This window comes from Thunnus albacares, chromosome 11, assembly GCF_914725855.1.
Source record: "Thunnus albacares chromosome 11, fThuAlb1.1, whole genome shotgun sequence".
NCBI classification, from domain to species: domain Eukaryota; kingdom Metazoa; phylum Chordata; class Actinopteri; order Scombriformes; family Scombridae; genus Thunnus; species Thunnus albacares.
This window is the reverse complement of record NC_058116.1, coordinates 5,667,442-5,688,838: the sequence shown is the minus strand read 5'-3', so window position 1 is coordinate 5,688,838 and position 21,397 is coordinate 5,667,442. Positions and strand designations below refer to the sequence as shown.

Here is a 21,397-nt window from a genome sequence, read left to right as displayed (position 1 = left end):
TTCTATCCATTCCTTGGCAGTATGTTGTTGTTGATTATTTTTTGAATTCCTTTTGAACATGGATTGTGGCTGAGCTACAAATTATTTTTTGTGAGGCAATCATGTTTGGTTGTGTAATGCTCGATGCCCTCTTGTAAACCAGCCTTTGTAGCGTGTGGTGAGGAGGTGACATTTAACAACCCGTCCCTTCTGCAGAAGTCATTATGTATAACTATACATTATGTATGGTTCCATATGTCAGAAGTGCTCCCAGCTCCTAAATGTATTCCTGATTATGGATATTAACCTTTAAAGAAAGTGGATTTCTATATGTGATCTATCCGGTGGCGGAGCACGTATTATTGCCATTACGGTACAAAATGGGTGCATAAAGTTCTGCTGTTTAGGTACTGCTCATATTCACATAGTGTGATTGATTAGTATGATTACACTAAATCTGCTTACACATCATATTGTTCACACCATAATTACAAGTAGCTGAGTGGGAAAAACTGTTGATGCCAGCCTCCTACTAAGGCAGGTAGCTCCATGTCTGAGAAATTGGAAGTGAAATACAGTAGTGCCAACAAACCTGTAGCAAAATGTCTGCAAAGCCACAATTGTTGGCAAAAACATCTAAATAAAATACTAATAAAATTGATTCTAATTACAAAGAAGCAACACACTGTTTGTATGTAGTTTTGGAATCTTGGAATGATGCATGAACACTTCCAAGTTGGTATAAAGAGGTTTTCCTGTTCTCTCCGTTCTACCAGCATTGTGTGAATGCAGCATAATGGCAGTGTTGGTGTTACTTCTAAGATAAACCATATCACAAGCAAACAAAAAAGATAATTGAAAGGTTCAGAGCCATAATTGGTGAAAACTCTCAGCACAGCTTCTGATCATTCAGTGACAGACTTGCATACGCCAGACACAAATTGAACAAAAGTCATGAAAGAATAAAGAAACAAAAGGAGCTAAGATGAGAGTGTAGAGTGTAGATTGAAATAAGACAAACTGCAGATCTCTTAAAACACATGGGTACAAAAAAGCTTTTTGAAGTCCTGAACTTTTTCAGCATCTTGTGAAACTGATTCCAAGAACTCAGAACCCATTCAGCAGTCTTAATAATTTATCATCTGACAGGCCTCTACAGTGCAAGTATTTCACTCGCATTGGAATATAAGAATTTTTGCAACAGACATGTGCAAACCGGAAAAATAATTTACGAGCACACTGTGCAAGTAAAGATTACAACGTACCATAATCCCCCCTCCGCTGCTAATCGTTTAAAAGCTAGTATTTAATAGTCAGATAATGTGCAATGTTTATTAACAGTACATTAGTTTCACAGGAAAGAAATGCTGCCAAGTATAAATATCAGCACACTGCTAACTGTAGCCTCAGCTTGTACCTCTCACACAGAGCTGCTGGTAGTGTTAGCAAGTCTGATAAGAGACAGCGGAGAGACGACGTCATGCCAATAAACCAAAGATATATTCCTTTTCTGTGGCAGTAAAAACAGCACATGACCCACCGATAACTAACTGTTATATTCAGAGTGTCACAAGATACTCAGGGCTGACCACGGTAGCGTTAAAATGATAAACAGTGGGGCTACGGCTACGTGCTGACACTCCCCTACAGACACACACACACACACACACACATACACACACACACACACACCGGAGAGCCTCGTAGTAGAGCCACTAGCTCAGCTACAACACAGGTACCAAAAAGAGACTTTTACAACGACCATGAATGTGCTTCTAGTGACTGTCAAAGCTCCAGCGGACTCTCTGTGTTTCCAGCACGTACACGCAGAGTCTGCCAGCAGCTGCTCATGGCTGGTTAGTTTGCTTGCATTTCTTCTTCATTGTCACCAATTGCTGTCCGTCTGACCGTCACCAGTCTATTCAGCACCTCCATAAGGAGGCGGAGGGTAGTGGTGCTCTGGTAGTGGTAAGTCAAAGTAGCTGAATTAATTTAGTTGCAGCTGTAATTTAAAACACCCAATGAAGACTGTTCCTGATTAATGAATTCACTTCTTGACTGTGGCCCAGCACAAAAACAGCAGCAGGTGATAGCTGGCAATGGGCTAAAGACAGTAAGACACAGTAATGACTTCCAGTAGTGTGAAAGAAAAACTGCAGAGAAGTCGGCCCATTACTGGCTTAATAAACTCTCTGTTACTTGGACGTTTTTCACTGTGCTCTTAAATTTCTTTGTGTGCTACTAAATTTTTTCATTTAGGAGCACATGTATTTCTTGGGAGAAAAGTTAACACAAAGCCCTGTCTGTATGACTGAAACGCAATGTTCCTCTTCCTTTTGTTCATTAGAGAAAATTATAAGTGTAAAGAACTAGAAAGGTAGGTACCTGTAACTTCACATATTTCACTAAGTCTTAAAAAATTATGTTCATAGATTTTTTTTTTTTTTTGCTCCTGTATATTTTTCTTTTTGTAGAACATGTAAATGTGTAGCCCCAATCCTTATGTGCCATTTCTTCTTCAACATTTAAGTAAACCCACTGCAGCAGCTGTTACTTCTCTGTTTTGGCAAGAGTTCCCTTTATTGTACAGAAAACTCTTCATTTTTTAGCCTAACCCTACCAAATCCTCTCTTTCTGCTGCATTTTTCTCAGATCCCTGCTTAAATAGAATCTTGTTGTGAAAAAAACAAACAAAAAACCTCCTTACTCCTTGCCCGGCTCTTTTCATATTTCCTTCACTAGTCTCTTTCACTTACAATTTTGTTACAGCTTGATTCAAGATCCTGTTGCTCTGACTCCTGAGACACCTTAGAATATAATGCAATCCAATGCAACAACACCTAAAATGTTTGCCAGAAAATACCATAAAGTGCAGTCAACACCTTACTTATATGGCTTAATGTAACACTGAAGTTGAATGGAGCCACTGTGAGAATGTTGATTGAGTAGGGTTTGTCACATGAGTATAACAGCTTGAGTTGTCTTCCTCAGCTGACTTGTGTCTTTACTCCATTACAAGGAAGCTCATTTTTGGGATGAGACAGATCACACTTTGATGTACCGTCCCATTCCCTTGAATGAGAAAGTGTGTCCAAACTTTTGACTGGTACTGTTTTGTAAAATTCGTATATTTCTGAGTACACTGTAATCAAGATAAGTATAATTTTATAGATATCATATAATGAGAGGTGTTTCTAGTATTTTGTCCATCCTGTTCAGCAGCACCTACAAACTACAGTAGAGCCTCCAAAATGACAATATATAAAACGTGTGTTCCATTACGATACATTAGCTATGTTGAACAAGTTTCAAGTCTCTGTGAGTTGATTTTGATAGTGAGCTAAAGTGAACTGAAACCAGTGGGCCCCTGGAAGGTAGGAAACAGTAATTTAAAAATGACAGCACCACTTGCATTAATGTGGAAATGGCTGTCAGTAATCTAAGCACTTACTGGACTGATTGTACAAAATCACCGGAATGGTCCTTCAAACGCTTGAACGAGTAGGACATTCCTATCAGCCAAAGATAAGAGCCTAACTGTGTTTGACTGGTGAACTAGTGGCAAATTTCCTTATTGGGGGGGTAATGCAGAAGGCATACCGAGTACATTGATTTAAGTATAGGACAGTCATAATGAGCTTCACCAACTAGAGCTCAGGTGATGGAGAGGGAGTGACAGTGTAGCCGGCAGAGGATCACCCTACAGTAGCTCAAGCACTAATGCAACATACAAGACTAAATGAAACCAATATCATCCTTTCTCCGCCTGATCAGCAAACAAGATTACAGGTAGCTACGTGTATAGATAGACCTCAAAGGGGGCTTGAACACCTGCCTGTTTGGCCTCCTAGAGAGAAAATGCCTTTTTCAAGGGTGTTTTTTGAGTAAATAAATAAATTCCTGTTATTCCTGCCACATCCAGCGTAACACAACAATATGTTCAGTACCTCATCTTGTTTCTGAGTGTAGCTGACAGAGAATTTATATTGTTATATGTTAGTGTTGATAGTTAGCTGTGAGCTAAAGTGACTGTAGTCGACTGAACTCAGTGGTGTGGAACTAACGCTCTGGGGGACTATTATTGTCATCGCACATGGCATGCAAAGCGGGTATAGATACTGTCACAAGTTAGTTATAAAGTTGTGGGAAATGTTTGCATCTTTATCTCCCACAAGCTACATATAAGTTTTCCTCCCTTCTATAACAAGCAGCCAGTGAGGTGCATTCAGTGTTAGCAAAGTTAATCTGAGTTTCTAGCATCAAATTGTTCTGCATAACTGAAGTCAACAGTGATGTTGTCACTGTGTTTGTGTTATTAATGTCAGACAGTAAAGTAACACCTAATGTATGATTATATGAACAGTAAGCAGATGTATTTTATGTGTTATGTTTACTCATCAGGTGAATATGTGTATCAGGACAGTGATACAGCCACATTTACATGAATGTTAACTGTTTACTAAATGTCACATATTTTGGCAAATAGTTAAGTTTAAGCACTTTTTTCAGTCATTTTTGGAGGGTGAGAGGAATGTGAACTGTTAAAATCTTTTATAAACCAGTGTCTAATACACCTTATCTAAAGCTCATGTGTTGCTTTTTAGAATTGTGGCTTAAATGCATAATGTCTTCCAAGCCTCACTATTATGATATGTGAATTATAGCAGTGTTTGAACCAACCTCAGTCATGGGTTTTTGTTAAATACTTTAATATCCCTTTAACAATGTCGCAAAAGTCATTCCAGGCATATATTATTTGCAAAAATCACCCTTTATGAATTTGGGCGCCTGCCCCTCTAACATCCTCTGCATGTCCCTGATGGCAGGACTGACAGGGAAATACGTTTCCACAGATTTTTCCCTCATATCTTTTGTGGTTACCTGTGTATCTGAGTGTTTGTCTGTATATCATGAATTTAATAGGATGGTCTGCCTGACTGCGTCTGTGCTGTACTGCATGAGATAAAGACGAAGCAACCTGTATGCAAGGGCATCATAGATCAAGCTACTATTTTTTTTCTTTTTTTTCTAAAGAGCGAGATGGCAGGACTGAAAACATTCTGTGCTTTCAATAACTGTCATCTGGCATTTCAGATTCGGTTGCCAAAGAGCAAGTTGGAGAGCTGCAATTAGAAATGAGTTCTTACAGGTCCTAAGGGAACCAATAAAAATGTTTATATGTTGGATGCTTTAATTTGTATATGGTGGGAGCATGCAGTCACCATAACTCAGAGTTAACATAGGATTAGAAACTGAATGTAACACATGAAAAAAAGATATCTGTTAATGGCATAACCTGTTTGCACAAAGCTACTAGTAGGTGAAACTGCTGATGTTTGCACCTGCATTAAACAGTCACAGCTGGTTAAAAGAGTGTTTAATAAGTTTAATAGAGGCCAAAATGTGTTTTAATGTCAGTATTTATTATGGTGTTGAATGTTTCCTACCACAACTCAGCCACTCCACACCCACTAATCTATATCAGCAATCAGGCAACATTACAACAACAAGCAAACTTGCGGTTTTCTCTCCCACTCTGGTCACAGCTTTAATCAAGCCTTTGCTTTTAAGCTTCTATTAATGGCAGCGTAACACTTCTGTTGCTACCTGTCCTGCTGCTTATTAAAGTCTTCACATACTAACTATTGTGATGCAAATGCAGCTCTCTCTTGCCTTCATGAACAACGTTAGTGACTGCTAACTCTTTGCTGCTTAAAAATAGCAGAGGAGGGTTGTGGATAAACATTAAATCTCAAACACATCATTATGTTGACATCTTTAACTATAACTGTGTCGACCTTTGTGCCGCACTTTTGGATCTTTTGTACTGAAAGCACACTTCTTAACAACCCCCTGGTTTCTACAAATTTTCAGTTCCAATTGAGAAGTAATTTGGACTTAAATTGTATGGTCAGCTTGGGACTTAAAGCAAGACTCAAGCCCCCAGCTGCTCCAGTGAACAAAAGTGTTGGAAAAAGAACGTTAAAGCTCTGCAAACCCTTCTACAGATTATATTTTGTTTGATAATATAATTCTTTAATCTATTACACTTTACAATGACCTTTCACATTCATCAGCATCGGTGCCAGGAGTGGTCAGCAGGCCAAATTTGAATCAATCATTGTTCAGATAGAATAGGGAATATGTACACAAGCCATCAGCTAAGTGATTGTTGTATAATACAGTATGCATTAGGTAGTGTGTGTGCATGATTCTAGCTGTACCCTGCAGACATCTGCTTACTTGGACTTGGATCACCAATTTTCTAACTATAGTGGATAAGTAATTGCATGAATTTTAATATTTATTGAGCAGTTCTGTTCTAAGAGTATGTTGGCACTGTATTTTATTTTGAACAGGTTTATGACTCAACCTGCTTTTCCAAGTGCTGTGATTTCTTGCACTAAAAATGTACTTTCTGCCTCTTTTTAAATAAACAAAACATGCTTATTGCACAACAAAACCTACTCTGAAAGACTTCCAACCTCCCACCCCCCCTATTTTTCAGCTTTTGAAAATAATAAAGAAAGGTTGAGATTGAGATGAGGATTGAATGATGGAGTGCAAGTTCACATGTTTGAAGAAGTTTTGTTCTCAAACCCAAAAGCATCAGACAAGGTTATGTTTTGAATTGTGAAATATTACCAATTCATAGGATGTTCCTTGTCAGTTTCTACTCTTAAGATGGCTTTTTTGACTACGTTTTGCTTTGTCACTGTTAATTACAGCGCTCTAGAAATGCAGCATTCAGCTGATGACATCATTAAATGTGCTTCAATATGCTTGTAGTTGTTTTCATCAGCTTTTCTGAATGCAGACTTCTTTCACCAAAGATGTCTTTGACAAAAAGTATGTCGTTTGTATGGTGTTTCCATTAATTTAATAAGAGAAGGATACAACAGATTTGGAATTTGAACAAAACATGTCGGCCAAAGTGGTTTCCAGTGAGCTTTGCACATTTAAACTTTTAGAGCATCGTCTTTCTTTCCTGAGTTGAGGTGGTAATGTAAGTTGTAATGTTAGAGACAGCTTTTTTTAGCTTGTTGTTTGATTTAATTAAACATAAAGCAAGTACAATTCAACTCTTTGCATGTTATCTTTTACATATTGTTCACAGAGTACCTATTTGTTTGCAGTAGTAAAAGAAATTTAGAAAAAATAAACTACAATTAGACAGAAGAAAACATTCCCCCAAATGTAGCTGCCTGGTTAGTTATTGGCCCGAATATAAGACAATGATTTATTCTGAAAATTACATTTAAAAAAAATGGGGCTGTCCTTTATTCAAGGACTAGGACTTATATTCAGGGTTGTCTTATATTCAGGTCAATATGGTAATAGAGATAGTGAATAAAAATGGAAGGTGGTGGACAACAACTATTTTTCCACCTTAAGTATAAATTGCCACATTAAAAACATTTACAAAACCTTTCAAAGCAACACGTAGCACATTAAATTGGTACCTGTTATGAATGGTGTTTATGTAGGTTCCATATATTACACTGCGCTTACTGTATCTTAAGCCATTATTGTTTGAACTCGGGGCTCGGGACCCATATAAGAACAGCCCATCTAGACTCTTTTACTGTCCCGATTTCAAGGTGAATTTACTGCCACCCTCTGCCTAAGTGTCCTGAATGTATTTACCGCAAGAAGCATTTCAGATGTCACATTCTCACCACCCTCGTGCATCTTCTGAAAGGCCTTCTGTTAAGCCAGATAGGAAGCCTCCATGGGGTGTGTTGGAGGGAGATGAGAAAGACGAAGGGGGGCGGACGGATGCTTTAAATCAGTCAAACTGACTCTAGAGGTCACTCAGAGCAGCACATAACTCCAGCTCAGCGCTCCAGCTCCCCAAACCTCCAAAAGACAAAAGCTTGTCCTGTGTGCTTCTTCCGAGGGAGTTATGCTGATTTTAAAAAAAAAAAAAAAAAAAAAAAAAAAATTTCAAACAATGGCAAAAGTAATGACCTTCCTCTCAGCTTCTGGCTCTAAGGGGATTTATGAATATTTCAATGCCCTGTTGTTGTCCGTGTCTGTACATTGTAATTGTGAGTGTGTGTGTATGAGACCGTAGCACATCAGGGATAAGTGTGCACAAATGTCAGCTGTTTGTCCTTTGGGAAAGTGATGGCTCGGGGCAGATTGTGCTTCTTTTCTAGTGCAGGCAACTGGTGGGCAGGCAATTGACTGCATTTGTGAAGGTCACAGCTCTTAATAAACTGTGCAATCTTGATGGAGGCAGAAGAAGTCAGCTTATTTTTTAAGTTGTATTAAAAGATTTGAGTGAATGAAAGAGGGTACAGTGCATTAATGCAGAATTTCATTTATGGGTTCTTGTGTATGTCAGAATATGTTGTCAAACTCTGTCAAAACCACAGTTGAGGAGTCTTAATGAAGCCTGTCGTCAGTGTTTCCCACAGGTTGAGTGTTGTTGTTATTGTGGCTGACCCTGGAGCAGCATTAAGCATCAAGAGATTTCTGCAAAGCAACAGTAAATTCATGACCCGTCTCACATTACCATACTATTTCACCATTCTGGCAGACTTTTAAATCAGTCTGCACTTGGACTGCATTTGGAAATTTTCAAACTAATGAAATGGAGATACAAACTTCTTTTCGGTGGGCCGGCAAAATAAATTCATCAAATGAGAAACATCGCTGCCTTTCTCATCAAACCCAGCACCATATTTGAGGTTTCACTTTTCACTCTCAAGCTGGTCAGTCGATAGGAAAAGGGAGGGGAAGAGAGGTTTTTAATCTCCCTCAGACTCTGACCTTAATAACACGGGGCCACTCCTGGGCTGCCAGTCCCTTCCAAAGCAAGCTTGAGCAAATAATGTTGCATGATTAATAAAATTTACTGCAGCAATATAGAGACAGGGCTGCATAGAAAAAAGCAAATCATTGTAAAAGGCGATAATAAACATCTACAGCGACAGTTTTCCCAATCCTGTCAGGTAGGGCTGTCACTTTTTATTTGAAATTTGAACTGTAATAACCTGTTCAAATTCTAAATTTACAGTCTCTAAGCGCAACAGACCATTTGAAGTAGTTTGTCTTGTGATCTAGCGAAGGGCGCTGTAAAAATTCACTGTCAGCTTGACCTACTGACCTATCAGTAAATTAAGCTAGTAATGTTATGTTGTTTGCAACTGTGACAAGGTAAAATGGAGGACACTAGTGAGCAAAACTGTCCTGAGTGGACAATCACAACACCAAAGCATGTGAGAAGCAGTGTGTGGAAGTATCTCGGGTTCTACACAAGCGGCAACCTACGGGGCTGAAAAATGAAGCCAATGTGGAAGTGCCAAAAACTGCAGTTCCTTGAATGGCCACTTGAGGCTGACTCCAAAAGCGAGTTAATCCCCATAAACCCCCATGTTAAAATGCCCAACTTTACAGCAGAAATAAATATGTTTACAGCCTGGTACAAAAACGGTTTTGGTCTCTATGGCTAATTTCCCCTTTCATGACAACTGTATGGGGGGTGAATTTTTTATAACTCACCTATTTAAATTTTATTAAGCCATAAAGTTATGCATAATCAAGGACATGGCTGCTTTGAGTGACAGGTCTGCCAGCCGCTAGGTGGCTTGTTTCAGCCATTCGGCCTGCCTCTTTGCCCATTTTTTATTGGTTGGGAGTTAGGCATAGTCACGCACTGCCAAGATGGCGACGGATGGAGCGGCTCACTTTGAGCTTCACAACTGCTCTTCAGAAACCAATAGATGATGTCACGGTAACTACGTTCATATTTTTATACAGTCTATGGTTCTACACCATAGATGGCAAAGGAAGTAATAAAGATAAGTAAAGAAAAATGACAGCCCTACTCTCAGGCACAGAATAGCACAAGGAATGATTTATGAAGTTGTCCTAACATCCTGAGACACAGATACCACATGTGATTTTGAGTGTAGTGTCTGAGCTGGGGACAGAACTGATTGAGTTAAGTGCACTGATACAATGTACTGTTTGACCCTGGGGTCACCTTCACACACCAGAGAAGCCCTTAAAATCAAAAATAACCCAAGAGATTATGTCTCTTGTTGAGTCAATCCGACGTTCTATTTTGTCAATTACCATTTTCTTTATGCTATTTATTGTAAGGTAATAGAGCTAGCATTGGCTAACGTAGCTCTGCATCATTAAATAAGATCATTGGCTGACTGCACTTTATGGTTTCTTCCTGACCAGTTTAAGACATGCCCTGGTTGTCATATCGTTACAATGCAGCACACTTTGAGCACTTTAAAAATGTAATCATTTTTTGGAAACTGCAAAGTACATCATCATATACAATATCTTATTAGTATCAGTACGATATTATATAGTATTATTCAAATAATGTTGCTTGGCTATACCATTTGCACTGGTATGTTTCCCTTTTTATCAATAAAACAAACACACACGGAGCAAAAGATCAAGAAGAGTAAAGGAAAAGGGGTGATCCATACATGCAAATAATTACATCTACAGGTATAGTTATCTACAGACTATGCAGGGTGACAAATTTTGCTAGTGGTGGGAACCCGAGCAACCTCTATGATCACCTCAAAACGAGTATGTGCAATGTTTGACCAGATTCCCCAGCTTTAACACAAGTGAGTCTTGTGGTGGCCTAAAAAGAAAGGAGAAGGAAACATTAACAGGTAATAAGAAAAGCCTGCAGTGGCTTTACACAGCCAGGAACTATGTGTCTATGTAAAGACTTGGTGAGCTATCCAAACTTTTGAGAGAAATGCTTTAAGGCAAGAGTAAAAACACAGGTTCACCCTATGTAATACCAGGCCCCAAGTATTTTAGTTAAAACAGTAAGTTGTACTGCAGAGGATTTGAGAAAGTAGAGATAAACAGAGCTCACACAAATATACATACACGGCAGCCATTAATGAAACTCTGCTTCTTCAACCCCAGTATACCCCAGTTAGTTAAATTGATAATGACTTTAACTCCAGGCTATTCCAGAGACTTGTGCCACATCTAAATTATATTCAACTGAAATTATGAGAGGAAAAAATCAGACAACGCAATATACAGTAAATTGTTAACATCCAGTCTTCAAAATGTACCGTTGTCAAATTTAGGTCATGCTGCTTATCCCTAGCATGGAATTTGTGGTATAATTTTTAAATCATAATGTTTTTATTTTAAGCTGTTTTGAATTTTCTGTGTTTTTCTAAAATCTTTGTGTTGATATTCCTAAAATCTTTTTTTCCCCCAACAGTGCTATCATCATTTTGCAGGTTTCAAAATACCCACTGCAGAAAAATGCAACAACAAAAACATTTGACAGTGTTTTACCAAAGTAAATGTTATGTATTTTCTGCATTTAAAGTAGTTCTTTCTTCAGGGATTGCAGACACTTGGAAGCAGTGGCATGTTTAGTAAATCAGGAAAGGTACTAATGAGGTTTTAAGACTGCACCAAGTTAAAGACTGTTGTAGTACAAAATGGTAAAATCAGTGGAGGAATGACACACATGGTGGTACTTGGATAAAATGAAAAACCTCTATCTAAGTATTGATATTGGCAAAAACGCCATTGCTGTGCATCCTCATTGTAAACTTAATTAAAGAAAACGCACACAAGGCTGTCCTTTGTATTGACAATATGTAGGGGACCATGCCATTGCAATTTGTTGAGTTCTGATTAGGAAGTAAAAAGGCTATTTTACTGTGCTGACTAATTACTATGAAGGTATTAAAGGAAGTGAATATAAAAGAAATGTATCATCAAAAGATTTCAGATGACTCTCAAACTTACCAAGCAGTTGCAACAGAAAAAAATGATGAATCATGCAAAGGAACAGACTGTGTTAGTCTTCCTGCATTACTTTAGAGAAATGTCAGGGTTGAACAGGCTTCTTCATCCTACACCACAAGCTGCTGGTTGCCGTCATGCTCCATAGTCTCAGATGTAGTAATTCACAGTGGGCACTAACTGACAAGAGGACATAACATCACTAGGACTCACTGGGAGTAACAGCTGAGAGTGACAGAGAAGCCATTGGAGCACAAAGTGAACATAAGGGATGCAGGATGGGAACCCTTGATATGATGTGGGTGGGACAAGGTTCATTAACTGCAAAAATCCTTCCTGGTTTAGTTCAAGTACTTAACTTGGGACATTTTTCTTGTATGAAATTGGGGACAATGATGGTTGCACAGTCTCATGTGGGTTTTAATTTTTCCAAAGGTCAGTTTTCCATGCTATACAGGATTTAATAGGCAGACAGGCTTTGAAATTCATAATCAAAAGCAATACAAATGCCCATGCCCATACTGTGAATGCAACTCATATCAACAAGTTCTTGAATCTAATATTATGTCTTCAATCAAACACTCAAAATAATGCTGCCAGTTAGGGTAGGTAATTTCAAGATAATGAAACATTCAGAATTCAGTATTTGCTATTGCTTTGAGTCAAGATATTAAGATTTGTTTCCAGGAATATTTGCACCATGTAGTTCTATCTAGATCTTTATATCCGTGTGTGTGGGCTTTACCACATAGTGGTTTTGGGATTCTTTATTTTTGCCATCATGGTAATGTAAGCCTAATGTAAGCCACTTGAAAGAAAATGTAGCCACAGTGCTCTGTCCCATTACCCTTATGTTACTGGAAAATCTTGCTGTGTTAGTGTCACATTCTGAGATGTTTCTCCACTCATAACGTGATACATGAACCATTCCCTCATTGTCATCACTTCTGTTGAAAACTTGTCTGAGGGTAACTCCTTGTTAGCACTGTAATTTATGACTCGTATCTCAGAGTGCTTAGCGAGAAGATGCATTATTTAATACCTGCTCAGATTCAGCCTTACAGCAAAAGTTCTAGCTGTAAAAAAAATAGTGATGGCTACAACGGTTGGGTGATAATTGTCTATGATTTTGGCACTGTTAGTGACCCATTTGATATTACACAGACTTGGAGCCAGTTGATTCAGTGTTGATGTAAAAAATATTGATCGATGCAGACTTACTGTTCTTCAGAGATTACAATAATGTTTTCTAAACAACCTCAGCAGCCACTTCTACAGTCAATGTTGATGAGGATCAGTTCAAATTGTGGAATGAACTAGCCACTTTGGCTAATGCAAACAAATTTTCCCCCTCCTTTCCCTGTGGCGCCCAAGATGCTGTGATGGCAAGAGGTAGCTGTCAGAATCAATCACAAAATTTTGTAGCGTAATGTCCAATTAGTATTCCAAGGTCCTTTCAAATAAGCAGGTTGTCAACATTGTCAGGCACCCTGCACTGTTGCGTTTGTCCTTGGCATATGGGCCAATCAAAATTTCATGAAGCATCCAACCAACACAGATCAGAGGGAGTCAGCCAACACTTAAGTGTCCATGTCACGGTGTGTATTAATTTGATTTATAGTCCATGGTGTGTGCATGGAGTGCGTCATGGAAAGCCACGAGGCCAAGAACACAATGAATCTTGGGCCTCTCGTCTTTATTAGCTTGGCTGCCTGCTGCTCCAAGGAGAGAGAGAGAGAGAGAGAGAGGGATGGAGGAGAGTCTGGACACTCATCCTCACATGGTGGCACAGAGAGGCAGGCAGGCATGCTGGCAGGTAGAGAAACAGACATGGCTTGGTAGCCAAGAAGCACAATGTTTCTGATTAGTAGATGTCACAAAGCTACTTCCTGGTATGTGATGCAGTTATCTAGCATCAATGTTTTGATGACTCATTTAGTCTCTTCTATCCTACCTGGTGCAGCACACACAATATTTCTCTTATACTGAGCTCTTAGGACAGAGAGGAATCTGGGCTGCAAGGAAAGATGGATTTATAGACATTTAAACTAAATCTTAAATGTCACAGATTGTTTAAAATAGACTCAGTATTTATAAGAATTAGTCAAAAAAGCCATAATACCAGATCTTTAAAGGTGAAGAAGCAGGGCTCCGTTGTATAATTGCAGGACTGTTTTTGCACTAAACACAATAAATTTCATCCATCATTATATCATATACTTGCGTCTACACCCATGTGCTCTCTTTTACGAAGGTCAAAGTTAAACCTGAGGACAAACCCTCCAATATTAGACCCTCAAAATAGTGATGACAAAATGGAGCATTAATATAAACACAAAAAAACATTTTGACACAGAAAACAAGGCTTAAAAATAGCTACCGTCATCATTGTCATCATCAAGGACATCATGGAAGCGATATGACATGTTGACAGACATGTAGAGACAGAGAGGCTCAGACAGATGGGAAATCTGGCAGGAAGACAGACAGAGCAATATAGAGAAAGAAATCAACAGATGTCCACAGAACCAGATAGTGACTGATGTGACCACATAGACAGGCAATGTACTTTCCCTCTGAGATTTCGATGCCACTAGAGAAAGGGCTGTGGAGGAGTAAAAAATGTTTGAAATTGAATGCGAGCAGCAGTGATTCAGTTAAAAGCTGGCACTTCTTCCTTCCACGGCTGTGTCTTCTGCTCTGCTTGCCCTGGAGCACCTTTTCTCAGCATCAGCCCATGTCAGGGCTCATCTCACAATCTCTTGCTCTTTTTTTATCCTCGTCCCCCTTCCCCGAGCCTATCTCTTGCAGCCTCCTTTCAAAGGTCATATGAAGAATAGAATCTTATTTTATTCTGACCGGTAGACAAATGTCTATAGATACATGGAGGGGCAAGAAAGTAATGCACTAAAGCAAAATACGAAGAAAACACTTAAAAATACAACCTCAATTTGTCTGTATGTGTGTGGAGGGACCTACCGTTCAATGTAGAAGACTAGCTTGTCTTTACGTCACGCTGGGGGCGGAAGGACGATGTTTGATTTGGTCGGCATCATCTTCCAGATTAAAGTCTTTGGGGTCACACCCTCCCTTTAGCCCTGCTAAACTGCCAGTGATGCTGTGTGTGTGTGTGTGTGTGCTTGTGTGCGTGCGTGTGTGTGTGTGTGTGTGTGGTGGGCTGGGCTGTGGTGATCAGAGAATTGTCCTATTAATTAAACAAAGGAGTTTTTTTTCTTTTTTTTTTCCAGGAATTCTGTATCATGTTAATTTCTTTATCATCTTCAACCATCACATTGTTAAAAAAAATTACAATGCAAAATGAAACATCGTTTATCCTGCCATCTATACCGATATTTTATTTGGAGGTAAAATGACATGAATTGCAGGATTTTTGGTGTGACATCACAATCTTGGGATGCAAAGTCAATGTCAGACTTCACATCTTCTAATTTTCTGTTTTGTTGTCATTTTTTTGCCAGATGATGAAGCATGCGTGGGACAGCTACAGACAGTACGGCTGGGGTCACAATGAGCTGAAGCCCCTCGCCAAGAAAGGACATTCCACAAATATCTTTGGTAAGCCAGATGAACCCCTTTCTCCCACTGCTGTCTGTTCCCATTGGCAGTTTGCTCACATGGTTATAAATCGAACAGATGTGTGCATGACTGCACACACACTCTATCTTGCTCACACCAAGTCACAAACACAGACAGCCTGTCTTTTCTCTTGTTGGACAAGGTTATATGATGATGCCTCCGGCAACATGCATATCACTTTGGTAAGTGTGTTTACGCACAGAAGCACAAGATCACTGAAACTGCAAGCAGAGAGCACAAATCACTGAAATGCCAGATAAAAGAAAGTCTGAGAATGTATTTGAAGTATCCTTAATATTTCAGCAGTCCTTATCCAGTGTTTGAATCTGTGGAGCAGTTATTTAGTCAAACTATAGAGCAGTGTTGTAAGCATGCAATGATACTGTGTTAGTCCCTAATACATAGGCAACAACTTTAATAGCTATAATTAAAATGATCACATACCCATGTTAACACGCTGAATAAATCCATCACATAGTAAAATGTTGTATTTTGATTACACAGTGGGAGTAAACACTTTGTGAGGTCTGTCAGTCTCCAGTCATAAGGGAAATTTGCTTTTTATAGAAAAGCTTTGCCTTTGGCAGTGATCTTTTTTTCCCCATAGACAGGTCCATCCAGTGCAGCCTCTCATCATCTGTGATTTGTGTTTTTTGAGGCTGTTTTTTGGTCTGCAGCTGCCTTCCATGATAACACAGATCACACAGCTTGGATTGCACTTGTCGCAGCGGGAGAATTTTCTCACCTTTGCAAGTTGTAGTATAGTCTCAGAACAACAACAGTGTTGCTAACCGATACAGCTGTTATAAACAATATGTTTTATATCAACAATAGATCACATGACTGCATGTATGTGGCAGGCAGTGACGTTTTACACAGTTTTTTTTTTTTTACTATAATAAGAGATTACAAGAACAGTCAGGCACATTTGAATGGCTAAATGAATAGACTTCATATGTCTAATAAAAATGTATCAAATTTTAGACATAGGTGAGTATATATGTATTGAGGAAAATGTAACACTGTATTTGAACACTGCAACAAACCATAAATCCAAAACAACACCAGCGTCTCCGCCTCCCCCCTTTATTTCACGTTTAAACCCACCAACTGGCAGTGGTGAGGTACAAGTTTTCACACTTGCACCTCTCCTTAGCCTACTCTGTTATGGTGCCTTCTTGACAGGTCTTAGCATATCTTCCTCTGTGGTCTAGTAGCTGTCAGAGTGGATAAGGAAGCTGTACAAATATCCAGAAACACCTTTCCTGGCAAGCAGGAGTTGGAGAGATTGGCTGTGTGCTTGATTTTATTGTGTGCGCTCAGATTTCTAGCTATAATCCAGCTTCTAAATTGAATAGCAGAACACAGTACATACAGTATATATATAAATTGATGTATTGGTTATGTGAAATTCAAATTCTGAATAATCAGCTTTGGTGCTGATGTCAAAAACACCATATTGGTCTTTGCTTAATGTGGATTTATGCTTGTGAAGATGTTGCTGTGTGCTTCTTCATGTTTACGAGTTGTCAGTTCGACTTGTGTGTTTTCCTAGCTTTCTGGATCTTTGTTTGCGCCTTAGGTTGCTGGATGTGTGTTTGTGTGGTGTGAGGATGCATGCTTATGAGGCTTTTGTGTCAAATTGGAATGTTCCGTCTGGCAAATTGGCCAGAGGCGCCTGTGTTATTTTATGAGCTGCTGCTAAATGGTAGATAGATGCTGCTTGTGTGTGTGTGTGTGTGTGCGTGTGTGTGTGTGTTTCCATTTGTTGGTGTTCTAGTGTGTGTGTGTGTGTGTGTGTTCTCTCTTGTCTCCTTGTAATGGTTGAGTCTGGGTATCTGCAGGTTATTAGTCACAGGACAGCCAGTAAAGCACAAGTAAAGCAGGAGGCAAAGAATCAAGCCTCAAACTCTTCACAAAACACACTACTGTTATTGATGAGGCATATCTTGTCCTCCTACAGAGCTTGGCTACATTGATTACATGTGTAATATGTCTGTGTGTTTGAAAGAGAAAGCAGCACATAAGAGAGAAAGCAATATATTGGAGATATAGCAGACTGTCGCTGTAACTACGGGGAGCACTGACAGGTTGCACCAAAGGGACACGCACATGCACGAAGGCTGGGAGATTGGATGAAAACAGGGTTTGTGATCGACTGTAAATTGCGGATTTAAATCACTTTGATGTCATTTTAAAGTGGACCCTACAGGAAGACATTGGGATGGTAAAGCCAATCCAAGACAAACATTTTCACTCTCATTTTCACTTGAGTTATGAAACTGACTTCAGGGACTGAAAGGAAATATGGTATGATTTCCCATTGCTGACCAAGTTTGTACAGTATTGTCTTGCATCAGGTCAGACTGGAGCAGTCTTCCAGCCTGACACAAGCATTATATATACACAGCAGTTTGCATATCATTTGCCTCTATTAAACATGTCTTCTAATGCGGTTGTTAAAGAAACAAAGAGTACAACTGTGTGTGTGTGTGCTTACTCCACGCCTTACAGCTCAGCGTTAATCTGTCCAAAGAGAAGAGGAAAGGCAGAATGGTAACAAGAGGACCGGGACTCTTATTGTGACACCAGGCTCGGGTAACCTTAAGTTCAGTGCCTGGCCCTGTTTTGTCTTTTTTCTTTTTTCTTATTTTCTGTGGAGAGTGAGTAGAGCTGATTTTGAGCGCAGATACAAACACAGCCTTTGTCTCAAGGGTAAGCGGTTCATGCAAGGACAACGCAGGGCCTTGTAAAGGAAGCACAGTTCAAGCTTGGTTAGGAAAAGGCACAGTTCAAGCAGCAGTGTCAGACACAGCCGGCAAGCTACCTTACGCTCATATAGGCTTTTTCCATACACATGTGCCGGCTTGGCTTGACTCAGTTTGACTTGGCGCGTTAGCTCAGCCCAGCACAGCAGGGATTTGCATATCCATTACAACAGGGCTACCCCCCTTGATGGTGTGTCTTTAGCTGATGACACGCTTGTCTTGAGTCGAAAGCAGTGGGCTGTTTACATCATGGCCGTGACTAGTGGTCAAAGTCGAGGCTGTAAAATGGCGGATAAACACATTTCATTTCCTATAAATTCTTCACAATAAAAATCCCCCGTCATTTTGTTATTTAAAAGCTTTTAATATGAAGCATCAGCAGCTGGAAATGTGTTTTCATTAGCAGTAACTTAACACTGCTCTGATATGGCTGAAAGCGGTCAGGAAACGGTAAAATAAAATAGATATCTGAAAGTACAAATGGGTGCAGGAGAGAAACTAAACTTCAAAACACAGAGATTCAGGTAGAAGCTATAAAAGTACTGAGAGCTGAACACACAGACTTTAAAAAACAGCTTTCTCTCTGGTCTCCAGCACAGACATGAGCTGAGTCTCGCAACACAGGCTTGTTTGAGGGGGATAAGCAGGAGAAGGGGGGTTGTCACGGTTTGGCTGCCGGTGGTGAGACATCACCCCAACCTGCTTGGAGGTGAGTCGGGCGTGCTTTGACCCGAATCCGGAGATGGTCCATCTCGGGCACGACTTGGCACAACTCAGTGCGTTTAAAGTGGTAATGGAAACGCAAATCAACGTGGCATGGTTTGCATCAGCGCGGTGAAATGTGCCAGTGGAAAAACCCTAATACTCATTCATTCACTCACTCACTCACTCACATATTCACATAAACACACAGGCTAGAAAAAGAACTAGCTTGTGCGAAGAGTTGTCCGACCACATAGGAAATCAAAAGTGTTTATAATAGTTCGGAATGGCCACATTCAAAGGTGGAGTGAAAAGCCGAGTGTCACAGAGAGAGGGGGCATTATAATTGTTAAATATGGGACAATGGCACGCATTTTCAGACATTCATAGTGTTGTACTCAATTGTACACGTGAAAAGTGACAGAAATTGTTGTGTAACAAATGAAAAAAGAGAGCTAGGTCTCGGAAAGTTACAGAAATGATTGGGAGTCCTGCCTGCAGTTTCATCATTCGGTGGTTGGAGGGTGGCTTGAGGCTCTGCTTAAAAAATATTTTTCAGCCAACAATAGAAGATCAGGAGTGTTGTCAGTTACCTGAGTTGCTTCTCTATAATCTCAATGGATTTCATCCATGTGGCTTCGGGTGACCTTATTGGAGTCATTTCAGTGGATTTAATCTTGTCTGTCAGCACGAGGGAATCCACTGATGGGTCGGAGGCCTGCCCTGTGTACTCTGCCTAGTGACTGTTATTGCTTTATTGGTTCTCCGAAAGCCGGCTGTCTGATGATTTTAATCTAACCTTGCAAGGGGAGAATCTCTCACTTTTCGGCTACATGGCTTTTTCCCACTGGCAGCTCGACATGCTCTCAGTAAGTGATATTACAGCCTGCCTCAGGCATGCAGTTGCTAGAGGCCTGTTAGGTAGGAGGCGATGGAGATGACGTAAAACTGGGATGAAGTTTGGACACCTAGCCTCTCTCTTACCAGAGTTTACTCATTATTCATGGCACACACTTTGTCCATTATGAGATTACTTTGGTTGTTTGTGCACCATGTTGCCCATAGATATCAGTGTTTCCCCTAGGTTGAGTGGCTTGGCCTGGTGGGGGGTGGGGGGTGGTGGGTGTTGGTGGTGGTGGTGATTAGCAGCCACACATTTCACCTTCTCTATTTCTCTGTTTAGCATCGTCAGGTTAGGCTAACCCATTGTTGCTAACTTCGGAGCTAACCCACTTCACTTTTCCAGCAGCTGGGGAAACAACAGATGTGACTTTTCTTGGTCTTGACAAGCTGCAGCATTTATTAACTGACACACTGTAGTCTGTACTGTACATTTCCAAATGAATGGATATTTCGCGATATTTTCAGCATTTAAAAAAATATTTTTCGGCCTGGCAGGCCACTCAGTTTCAAGTAACATAAACATGCTGTTGTAAAGTCAAGTCCTTCAGTTGACTGCTTTGGGGCGGCGGGGGGTGGCTGATCAAAAACTTGGAAGGCACTCAGCAGCCAGACATTTCTCTGTTCTCTGGTTAAGAGTGGCTGAGATTGACATTAAAATGAGAATTGCTGGTCCACCGTAAAAGTTAGTCCACCTGAAGTGAGCCTGGTCAGGTTAGGATAATGCATTGTCACCTCCTTCAATAGATGAGTCTTTTCTTGGTCTTGAGAAGCTGCAGCATTTATTAACTGAAGCACTGTAATCTGTACTGTACATTTACTGCCATATTGGCAATTTACTGCTAACCTTTTCCTCTGCTCCGCTCACATTCACCATCACTTTTCTGCCACTTGCCCAACCACACACTCACTACGCACACACATCACATACTGCCCTATTCCTTAAAGCAGCTCCGCTACTCTTATAACAGTACCTTTCACATAGATGTCCTTTGAAGAATGAGGAGACGGAGGATAACTCAAACAATTCCACGGTAACATAGGATGTTATTGTGCTCATCCAGTTTGTGAATGAAAATCATTAGTAGCCCATTGATATTTATGATCATGTGAAATTTTAGCAGCGGTGCTCATAATGTTGCAGCGCCAGTGTGCAGAATGAATATAGGGGAAACACTGTCTTTCCTTGCTGCAACTTATTGTGCAATTTAAATGTCTTTCTTTTCACATAAGTTATCTAACATATTAACTAACAAGAACATATTGTTTCAAAATCACAGTAAAACCATCAAACTCATCATGTTGGACCAAAGCAGAAATAATGTTAAAAAATGTTCGAGTCAATATTTTTGAGCAAGAATTTTCCTCTGTCTGACAATCTAGAAAACTTGTTGCTCTTGTGGTCAAAGGAGGCAGCTCAATATAGATTATGTTTGGGATAATGTGTCATCCAGAATCCCATCAAACCACAATATGAGATCAAACACTGCTTTGATTTCCAGCTTTTCTAATCAATAGACAGTGAGGAGTGTAATCTTCTGTGGAGCTATTAGTTCTGCAGGGTTTCTGTGGATACTGTGATAACCATGGAGCCAGAAGTCCAGTCTTGCTCACAGCCATGCAGTTATGCTTTTTTTTTTTTCCACAGCATCTAGGTCATGTCTTCACATGATTGGCTCCCAGAG

The 21,397-nt window shown here is 39.9% G+C and overlaps 1 protein-coding gene across 4 annotated transcripts in view; it reads left to right on the top strand.

Annotated features, from left to right (window-relative positions):
- man1a2 (mannosidase, alpha, class 1A, member 2) overlaps positions 1–21,397 on the top strand; it is a 148,126-nt gene that overhangs the window by 42,386 nt on the left and 84,343 nt on the right. For all 4 annotated transcript variants that reach the window (XM_044365186.1, XM_044365183.1, XM_044365184.1 and 1 more), the window contains one exon: positions 15,225–15,321. In XM_044365186.1, the coding sequence (XP_044221121.1) occupies positions 15,225–15,321 (97 nt within the window). The remainder of the gene's footprint in view (positions 1–15,224; positions 15,322–21,397) is intronic.